The sequence below is a fragment of the Nelumbo lutea genome, chromosome 2, assembly GCF_056320005.1.
Source record: "Nelumbo lutea isolate HS-2025 chromosome 2, American lotus-T2T, whole genome shotgun sequence".
Lineage (NCBI taxonomy): Eukaryota > Viridiplantae > Streptophyta > Magnoliopsida > Proteales > Nelumbonaceae > Nelumbo > Nelumbo lutea.
This window is the reverse complement of record NC_142685.1, coordinates 52866214-52876739: the sequence shown is the minus strand read 5'-3', so window position 1 is coordinate 52876739 and position 10526 is coordinate 52866214. Positions and strand designations below refer to the sequence as shown.

General features: G+C 48.5%; 1 protein-coding gene across 1 annotated transcript; it reads right to left on the bottom strand.

Moving 5' to 3' along the window:
* Positions 1–504: 504 nt before the first annotated feature.
* On the bottom strand, positions 505–3354 carry LOC148870698 (uncharacterized). Its single transcript, XM_088969395.1, has 5 exons — positions 2616–3354; positions 2125–2481; positions 1691–2030; positions 1263–1373; positions 505–1180 (listed from the first exon to the last, which is right to left on the bottom strand). The coding sequence occupies exons 1-5, from the start codon at positions 2952–2954 to the stop codon at positions 1059–1061; spliced, it is 1269 nt and encodes a 422-aa protein (XP_088825521.1). The 5' UTR covers positions 2955–3354; the 3' UTR covers positions 505–1058.
* Between the last annotated feature and the right edge of the window lie 7172 nt (positions 3355–10526).

Here is a 10526-nt window from a genome sequence, read left to right as displayed (position 1 = left end):
AGACAAACAAGGGTTGATCGGCTGATCCGCAAACCACCGGATGGTCCACCGCCTCGATCACCGGAAAAGCCCAAATAAATTTCATGATCATCCCCAGATCAGAAACAAATGCCAAGTCCCCACATTTTTTCCCACCTAATTTTTGTAGCATAGTCCTTGTGAGTAAAATAAAGGAAACAATTCCTCAGTTAAACCAAAACGACCACCACCACAAAAACAAAAAGGGGGTAGTATATTTATTTAGTTGGAGACCACCAGGAACATGCATTGCATTTATGACACCAAAGTTTAAAGACTGCGAGAACCCACTTTTTTCTTTTGTATAAAGACAGCAAACCCACTTGAACACCTGTAAAAAAATTAGCCGGGAATCGGTAGAAACTAGAAACAATAGATCCTACCTACTGTAATAGCTCACGCAGCGAATTAAACTAAAAGCTCAGAGAGAGAGAGAGAGAGAGAGAGAACGGCGAATGCAGAGCAAATGGAGATTAGAGTTGTAGATAGAGGGAACATTTCTTGTATATCATTATTAAATTTTCCGGCCACGGTGGACTGGAGGGGAGGTGTGGGATGGTGCATCTTGTGACATCTACCAAAATATATAAAAAAAAAAAAAAGGAAGATGCCCACCTTTGGTTCTATTTCTTCTCCTTCCCCCCACTCTGATATTACATCAAAAAATATTTAACCTCAGAACAGAGGAAATTAAACCCACTTCCCACTTCACTGACTTATTTCCAAAGCTCAAAAAAAGGAAAAAACAGGAGGAAAAAAAACGCCCTCGTCCTCCCCCTTCGTAGCCAAACAACAAAAAACTGTATACAGACTCGTATTTATTTGTTTCCCCTACTGGCTAACAAAAAACCATTTCTTCTTCTTCAGTAATATCTTTTTTTCCCCAATCAAAAATAAAATTTCACTATAATCAACTCCTAAACTTCCCTCTTTTCTTCTTTCTTCATTTTCTACATTATTCCTTTCATAATCTTTTCTTTTCTTTCCAGCATAACTGCAACATCAGTAGTAGATTAGTATAACTGTTGTAATTGGACTCGTCAATACGTCCAATCTTGGGGGAGGCGTATCTCATGGTTCATAGATCCCTGAGGACGGTAGCTCATCTTCTGTTGAGACAAGGAGGCATTACTCCGAGCAGTCACCGGATCCGCAATACCAACTGCCCACATAACAAACACTACGTTAGGTGTATGCGTCGCCAACTCGAAAAGGGAGTTGAGGAAACCCAATAGCTCTCCTACCATTTTCAGTTGCAGCAAAAACTCCATGGATGCGTGGACGAGCACCCATGTCGTCGAAGTTCAAATTCAAGGCCTGCACCACTCTTGCAGGAAGTAGAACTGTCGAACACGCTGATGTACAGAAAACACAAGTTAACCCCATGAAAACCCAGATGCAAAACAAATACCACCTCCGGCCACCCAAAAACAAACTCATCAAAACGAACCGAAATACAAACCCAGTATTTGTAACAGACACCCAGTTGAACGGAACAAAACACCCTTATACAGGCCCCAAACAAATTAAAAAGAAATCGCTTGGGAAAAAAACGGATCACTAAAAACCAACTCCATCAAACAAACACACCATTGAGAACAACGACCCTGTGAAAGACGTAGCTCATAGAAAGAGAAAAGGAACAGAGGCTTTAGAAGGGAACAAAAATTACCTGGTTTTTTCCGGGATTCAGCTGGGTTACCTATCCTTCGAGGCAAGAAGACACCGGTTCCACTACACTCCCTTCTTGTACCGGAGCCTCCAAGGAAAACGGCTCTCATACCCGAACCAGCTTGAGGCTGCTGCTGCAGAGGCGGCCACGCAGATGAAGATAAGCCCAGAGGGCGACCACCGCATCTACCGTTACCAAATCCGGCAGCCCTAGCTCTATTTTGCAGTTGTTGCTGCTGCGGTGCTTGCAGCTGATGAGTGGCCCCAGCTATCTTCCCTGGTCTTCCCCAAACGGCAGAGCACTGTTGTTTCATCAGTTGTTGCCGTTTCAGCTGTTGAAACTGTACTCATGAAGGAACAGAAACAGTTTCAGTAAAGCATGCAAGGGAACACCGCCACTCTTTATTTCTACTAAGCAAGAATTGGAAAGCTTACTTGATTAGACTGCATCTGCTGGTGAGTAAAAACTTGATTTGAGTAGAATCCGGCACTAACAGTAGGGGTCTTCACCGGAACAGGTACTGGAGAAGGCTTTCGAGGTGGACCCAGAACTCCTCGTCCTTGATGATGGTTATTGGGCACCTCATCATCGTTCATCTTCATCCTCACGACCTGCCCCGCCGCAGCGTTGAGCAGATCCCAGGCATCATCTTTCCCATTCAGCGGCGTCGATGGGGGTGAGGATACCTGGGAAGGGCCGTTGGGGCTCCCACGGCTCGAGCCCCCACTGCGACCAGACCAGCTTCCGACTGTGCAGAGAGTCGATTGAGGTGAACCAGACATAGCCCATGTCTTCAAAATCAAGTAATAGACCCAAAATCAGAATATCACAGTAAAAACCCAAACAAGGAAGGAAACATCGAGGGAAGGAGAAAAAAGGAGGTAAAAGGGGCTTCTCCGGGACAAGGGAATCAGCATAAGAATACCTTGTTGTTCTCAGAACCAAAGACAGGAGCGACAGTTTTGTCATCGTCTTGGAGCGTGGAATGGGCCATCTGGCGGGTTAGGCCAGCCAAGTAGTCCTCCTCATCACTCTCGGTCTCGGTAGAACCGACGAGCGACTCAACAGGGGAGCTGAGAGCGGTGGGAGAACCATGGCGAGGAAAGGGAGGAGGGAAATCACAAGGAAAGAAGGCCGCGGATGCATCGACATCAGTAGCAAAACCCTTGTTGCTGCGGAAATTATTCAAGTCCATGAGTATGTCGTCGTCAGTGAGAAACTGAGAAGGAAGCCAAAACTCTCCGTCGTCCAAGTCCTCTGCCATATCTGAAGCCCTAAAATTAAAGACCGTAAATCACGAAAAAGTCGAGATGGGTTTTGAAGGCGCGAGTGATAGCGGTTGCTGCGTCGCGAAGATATATAATAATAACCTAGTTGGGTTTGCTGGATTTGCAGGCCCAGGGCCCCGCTTCTAAAACAAAAGAAAATTTAAAAGGAAAAGGCAAAATCACAGCACAGCCACACAGGGGAAGGGGACTATAAACTGTGTAGACTGACCAGAGAGAGAGAGAGATGAAAGAGTGGAGAATGTGGAAGACCAAACAGCTTTATTTAAGGTTTCTAGGTTCCTTTTTAGTTTTAGGAGCCTGAAAGGTAAGGAATGATAGTGTGGGGGTGCAAGGCTTTCGCTCTCTTATCAGCCTCAGCACTCAGGTATGTGTGTGCTTTTCCTCTCTCTCTCTCCGTATATATACACATCAAATATACGCAGGATTTAAAATAAAAACGTATAAAAAATAAAAGAAACTCTTTTTATTTGTTAAGTGAAAAAAGAAAGGAAACCCTTAGTACCAGTAGTAATGTAATGTTATTATGTTAATTCATGGTAAATTGATAATAGGAAATTTGTAATAAAAACAGCTGGAACCCACAACACCTCTCCCTCTCTATCTCTCGCCCCGCTTCTGTTTTTGGGTTTCACATCACATATGTGAAATATGTGGCTGCACTTGCGGCAGACATTTGTCCTTGTGTGCACTCTCACATGCCATTTGTAAGAAGTATGAATCACTTCCTCTAATGCTACAGTAATACACCAATACCCAACCCCCCAAGTTCTCTCTCTCTCTAAGGCAATTACAAAAGAATATATAATTAAGATGTTTATTTATTTAATAGCACATATTCTTTATTCTTGCTCGTTTTTTATTAATTTTAGCGCCTATGTAGGAAGGGGGTGCTTATATATATATAACCCCATCATCAGACTAGTGTGGTTGGTGATGGTGCACAATTCGGTCGATCCTATCGGTTACCTCGCTTCTGACGAGATCAGAGGTGTCTGAAACAATGAAGAAAATGAAGACTTCTAAGGAGGAAACCGGTTGGAACACTCCGAAGCTCAAGTTAGTGCTCTTTCAGAAGGTAAGGAAAATGAGGAATTCTAAGACCAGAAAAACGCAAGAATCACCTACCCTCTTCTTCGTGAGAAGGGGGCCTTTTATAACCACCCTGTACACTTACTCCCATGCCCCTGCTAGTTCGGGCATCATTACCTCTGCCAGATCGGGTCACCTCCTCTGCTAGGTCGGGTGTCATTTCCTCTGCCAATCACCAGTTCGGGTGTCATAACCTCCACTGCCAACTGCCAGGGCCGCCTCTGCCCGTCTGAGATGGCGGTGTCAGGTGGCCATTGGATGGCGGTTGTCATGTGTCGGACCTTTAATCAGTCAGGTGCGCCACCTCCGTGTATGGGTCTCCTAGTCATCAGATACGGTTGTTCAGTCAGGATACTTGGAGCTGAAGTGGTGTGTGAGGTAAAGTCTTGAGCTCGGGTAGAAGTGTGGCCCGAACTGCCTCTGGGGGCAGTTCGGGTCTTTGCCTTTTGTGCTTTTTGTTAGGCTCAGGACCTCGAGGGGAGAGCTCGGGTTCCTCCTTGGGGAGATCGGGACTCTTTAGCTCGGAGCTCGGGTTGTAGGTTCCCCCTTTGGGGGAGCTTGGGACTTTTTGCTCGGAGCCCGCTGTTGTGCCGAGCTAGCGCTTCGGTCAGGTCACTCTTGGTTGCTTCCACGTGTCGTATGGCCAAGGGGTCGGGTCAAATCTTCCTCCATCAATTGCCCCCCACTCCCCATGCTCGGGGTCTTGACCAGGCGTGGGGAGTTCACGGGATGACAGGTGGATTTGCCTCGAGATACTTTGGGCTCGATCTAGGACTTCTCTGGTCTGACCCACTTGTGTTCTTGGCTCAACCGGGGTTGGCTTGGTTCGAGCAGGGGTCAGTCCCGGGCTACGTGTAGCTCACGCGTGTAAACGATTTCAAATTTTTTAACGTAAACAACGCGCGCCAAAGTGTCTTTTCCTCGGGGAGTGCACAGCTGATTTCGCGGGGAGTCGTTGGATAGTTTCGATCTTGGCCGTTGATGTGCAGGTATAGTGGCTATAAATAGTGGGGGGGGGCCCTGTCACTTTCCACCATCATCTTTCAGCATTTGTTCCTTGAGCTCGCGTCCAAGCCTGTCAGCTCGCATCGCTTGTTCATAGTCCTGTCAGCTCGCGTTGGAGTTTTTTCCTGGTGAGTCCTCAGCCCTTTGTTTCGATGTCTAGTTCGGGTAGCTTACGTAGTCTCCTATGGGGTCCAATGCTAGTTCTACGAACCGAGTTGCTGCCCTCGACAGCCTTAGGGAGTTCGAGGAGGGGCCCGAGGTAGATCTCGAGGAAGAGATCGAGTTCGAGCCCGTAGGTCGAGTCACCTTGGGTAGTTTGGCATCCACCTCCCGCCGAGGTCGGGTGCCAGATAAGTTCGGACCCTCCACTATGACGTCCGAAAGGCTTTAGTCCCTTATCGTCCAGTATAACCTGCCCGGGGAGTATACCTACTTTGTACCCTCGGGCGACTTTCCTTGGGAGCATGGTCCGGATGAGATCGTGATATTCCGGGAGTAGCTTGTTGTCGGGCTGCGCCTTCCCTTCCATCCCCTAATCGTCAAGATCATAAACCACTTCGGCGTCACTATAGGTTAGCTTCACCCGAACTCTATCCGCAACCTTGTCGGGACCCTCTCCCTTTGCTGTGAGCACTGCCTTCCTTTGGACTTGGAAATTTTTTCTGCTATTCTCATGCTTAAGAAACAAGCGGGTCCCCTGCCTGGGCGTAGGAGGGCGTACTATTTGTCACCTCGCCCGAGCTTCAAGCTCTTACACGATCTCCCAAATAAGGTCCCGGCATGGAAGCGACACTACTTTGTAGTTCAAAGTGCTATGGGGTGGTCGTTTCCTACTGAGTGGGGTTTGGCCGCTCCAGACCCCGGAGGCGCTTTAGACGAAGATACTGTGAAGGGCCTCCAGGACTGGGCTTGGAAAGGGCTCAAATGCAAAGTCTACCTGACGGAGCACAAGCTTATTTAGGTCGGTCTAACCCCGGAGGCGCTTTAGACGAAGACTCTTGCTTTTGCTTTTATTCCCGTCTTCTAATGCCAAGCTCCTTTTTGCAGGTATTATGGAGGCAGAGAAGACTCGAGGTGCGAACTTGTTCGCTAGCATGAAAAGGAGGAAGCGGGCTGCTAAGCGGGTCCACGCCGAAGGAGCCCGAGGCACCGAGAATGGAGCCTTCTGGGGAGCCTAAGGTGGCCCCTTCAATTCAGGAAGCAGCAAGGGCTCCCTATGCCGACACTGCCTATACCCGGGCTATGCCTTCAGGCTCGGGAAATCACGAGGAGGTCGGGAGCATGCTGACGCCAAGCTATGCTCTCCGAAAAAGCAAAAAGGCCATTTGTCCTGAGGAGGTCGCGAGGTGGGTCGATCTTCCTACAAACCTCATAGGTGCTCGTGCTATAACTCACGCCGTGGTGGTAAGTCGGGGTGGTGTTTTTTTTTTTTTTTACCGAGCTGATTTGTCCTCGTTCTGGCAGGTGAACTCCTCTATCCATGCTTTGGCAATTCAAGTGGAGAGGGGCTTGAAGCGAGCAGAAGCTGTCGAAGCGGCTTCCCGTGTTGCACGAGATGAGCTGTCGAGGTCTCAGAGGGACAAAGAGGCCTTAGGAATGGTGGTGAGATATATGGCCGACCTGAAGTTGGACCTGGAGCATCAGGTCGAGTACCTTCAGGAAGATATTAGGGAGAAGACTTGGATCTTTTCTCAGGCCATCAAGGAGGCGAAGGTGAAAGCCGTCGAGGATTACATCGCTTCGCCGCGTTTCGACGATATGATGTTGGGCTCATACAAACGGGGTTTCAAGTTGAGCCGATGGGTGATAAGGAACACGTACCCCGAGCTCAACATTAGTGCCATAACCACTTTGCGCATCACTTAGGAGATGGCTGCCACAGCTGATGATGACGCAGATTCCGAAGACAAAGCAAGTCCTTCGGGTGTTGTCGAAGTCCCTTCTGAAGGCAAGGAAGATTGACCTCTGGGCTTGTGAGCTCTTTTGTGTTTTTTGCTTTTTTCTTTTAAACACTGTAAAGCAAACATTTAGCAATGAAGTACTTTTTCTGTTCAAAAGTATTGTGCAAATATTCTCCTTTTGCCGAAGTGACTTTATGTCCGAGCTGCTAGACTTCAGTCCCGAGGCGAGTTAACATAGTAAGGCTATGTGCCCGATCTGTTCTCCACCCGGGTTAGTTAACAGGCTAAATTAGGCCCTGGGCTATGCACCTCGGGATCCATACTTGTGCAGATTCCTTTCGCTGATGAGGTGTCGAGGTCCTTGTTAGCTCGGCATTCTGGGCCTTGGGGTGCCAAGGTCTTTGCTAGCTCGGCATTTTGGGCCTTATGCTCTGGTAGTGGCTCAGGGTTTGCTTAGTTTGATAATTTATAGGTAAAATCGTCTTAAGTTGACAATGTTCCATGCCTGGGGGTATCTATTTACCTTCCAGGGTCTCGATCTCGTATGCTCCCCCGAATACACTCGGTAGGGTCCTTCCCAGTTTTGCCCGAGTTTTCCAACACCGGGCTCAGGTACCATGATTTTGCGGAGGACCATATCGCCGACGTGAAAGTTTCATTTCTTAACTCTGGCATTGTAGTACCAAGCTACCCTTTCCTGGTATGTTGCAGTTCTTATGTATGCGAGGTCCCTCACCTCGTCAAGTAGGTCGAGGTTGGAACACAGCTCGTCGTTATTAGTATTGTCGTAGTATGCTTCCAACCGAAGTGAGGGGATTTAAATTTCGGCTGGGATGACTGCCTCCATGCCGTAGGTGAGGTTGAAGGGAGTTTCTCCAGTGGCGATCTTCTTTGTAGTTTGCTATGCCCATAGGACACTGGGCAGCTCATCTGCCCATAATCCTTTAGCTCGGTCTAGCCTGGCTTTTAGTCCGCAGAGGATAGCTCTGTTCGTGACTTTTGCCTGACTGTTTGTTTGTGGGTGCGCAACCGATGTGAAGTTTTGTCGGATCCCCATGCCTTGGCACCACTCTTGGAATTTGATGTCTTCGAACTACTTGCCGTTGTCGAAGATCAGCACCCGAGGTAGCTTGAAGCGGCACACTATGTTCTTCCAGAAGAAGTTTTGGACGTTTCGAGTTGTGATGGTTACGAAAGTCTTAGCTTCAACCCATTTGGTGAAGTAGTCTACTGCCACTACTAGCAACTTCCTTCCTCCTGTTGCTGGCGGGAATGGCCCGAGTAGGTCGATACCCCACTGTGTGAAGGGCCATGGGCTGGTGAGGTACTTGAGGTCGGCGGCGGGCTGATGGTGAATATTGGCGTGCTTTTGGCACTTATCGCACTTCCTGATTAGCCCGACGGCTTCTTCTTTCATTGTTGGCCAATAGTACCCCTGTCGTAGTGCATTCTGAGTGACAGCCCTGCCCCCCAAGTGTTCGCCACATAGGCCTTCATGAATGTCGCGGAGTACGAGCTTGGCTTTGGGAGGTCGCAAACAGTGCAGGTAGGGGAGTGTGTAGGATCTTCGGTACAGTCGTCCGTCTATCATGATGTACTTGGCTGCCTGACGCTCTACCCTCCTGGCGGCGTTACATTCCGTGGGGAGGGTTCAATGTAGCAAGAAGCTCGCGAGTGGATCAATCCAGCTCGGTTATGCTTGGGCGACAAGAGCGACCTCCTCTGCCCCCCAGAGAATGCTAGGCTGAGGTAACTCCTCTATGTACATAGTTCTCATGGTGTTTTCATTGGTGCTGGCTAGCCAGGACAGGGCGTCGGCCTCAGTGTTCTCTGACCTCGGGATTTGCTTGATGAAGTGTGACTGGAAGCCAAGCAGTGCCTCTCTTACCTTTGCCAAGTAAATGATCATAGCCGACTCGTGGGCTTCGTATTCCCCTGTAACTTGGTTGACCACGAGTTGGGAATCGTTACAAATAACTATGTATTTTGCCTTTACCTCTTGTGCCAGAGCTAGCCTTGCTATCAATGCCTTGTATTCCGCCTCATTGTTGGATGTCGCGAACTCGAAGCGTAGTACGTACTCCAGTTTCGTGCCACTCGGTCCACGAAGAACTACACCGGCTCCGCTGCCCTGCTGATTTGAGGAGCCATCTACATGAAGTATCCATGGCTCTTCATCACAGTTCGCACTCAGCCTAACCATGAGAGATAGCAAACTGGGTGCAATCTCACGGGGCTCGGACTCAACCAGCCCAAGAGCACCGAGCTCACCCGAACTGGGAGCCTCATGCTCAACTAGGCTGAGGACCTCAAAGCTGAACGTGCATTCTGCAACAAAATCCGCCAAGGTTTGAGCTTTGATAGCGGTTCGGGTCTTGTACTAGAGATCGTGCTCACTGAGTTTGATGACTCACTTTGTTAATCGTCCAGAGACCTCGGGCCTAAGTAATACTTGCCTCAAGGGTTTGTCGGTGAGGACGATGATGGTATGAGCTTGGAAATACCGGCGGAGTTTGCAGGCCACAATGACCAGTGCATAGGCTAGCTTTTCTATCTCTGGATATCTTGTTTCTGCTCCCTGCAATATCTTACTAAAATAGTAGATGGGTCATTGGACCTAATCTGCTTCCTTTATCAGTACCGAACTGACCACTTCGTTGTTTGCCGAGAGGTACAGTTCTAAAACATCACCCTCTTCGGGTCGGGTCAACACCGGGATGCTAGTGAGGTATTTCTTGAACTCGTCAAATGCGAGCTTGCAGTTCATGTTCCACTCGAACCCTTTGCCTTTTATTGCCTTGAAGAAGGGCAGGCAACAATCTGCTGACTTAGACATGAAATGACTCAGAGCAGCTATCCTGTCGTTTAGCCTCTGAACCCCTTTTACTTTTCGGGGTGGTCTCATATCTAGGATAGCCTTTATTTTGTCCGGGTTGGCCTTGATACCACGCTGGTTGATGATGTACCCTAGGAACTTACCCGAGGTGACACCGAAGACACACTTGTTCGGGTTTAGTTTCATGCTAAAATGATGCAGAATTTGAAAGACAGAATGCAAGTCTTGTATTAATTCATGCGAAAACTGTGTCTTGACGACCATGTCGTCTACATAACATTCTATCTTCGTGCCAATTAAGGGCTGAAACAACTTATTCACGAGCCTTTGGAAGGTCGCCCCAGCATTTTTCAGTCCAAAGGGCATAACCTTGTAGCAGTACAGGTCGAATTCGGTTATGAAGGTGATTTTTTCCTCGTCGGACGAGTCCATCCTGATTTGGTTGTAACCTGAGTAGGCATCCAGGAAGCTTAGCAACTCGTGTCCCGAGGTCGCGTCCACTAGGCGGTCGATCCTGGGGAGGGGGAAGCAATCTTTCGGGCAAGCGGGTTTAGGTCAGTGTAGTCAACGCACATGCGCCACTTGTTGTTTGCCTTTTATACCAGAACTGGGTTTGCCACCCTGCTCGAGTAATGAATTTCCCTTATGAAGTCTGTTGCGAGGAGCTTCTCGACCTCCTCATCGACCGCCCTCCAACGTTCTAGGGCTAAGTTGCG

Coding starts and splice junctions, on each gene's coding strand:
- LOC148870698 (XM_088969395.1), bottom strand. CDS start 2,954: ATGGCAGAGGACTTGGACGACGGAGAGTTTTGGCTTCCTTCTCAGTTT. Junction 2,482..2,615: donor TTGGTTCTGAGAACAACAAG/GTATTCTTATGC, acceptor TTGATTTTGAAG/ACATGGGCTATGTCTGGTTC. Junction 2,031..2,124: donor AGCAGATGCAGTCTAATCAA/GTAAGCTTTCCA, acceptor TCATGAGTACAG/TTTCAACAGCTGAAACGGCA.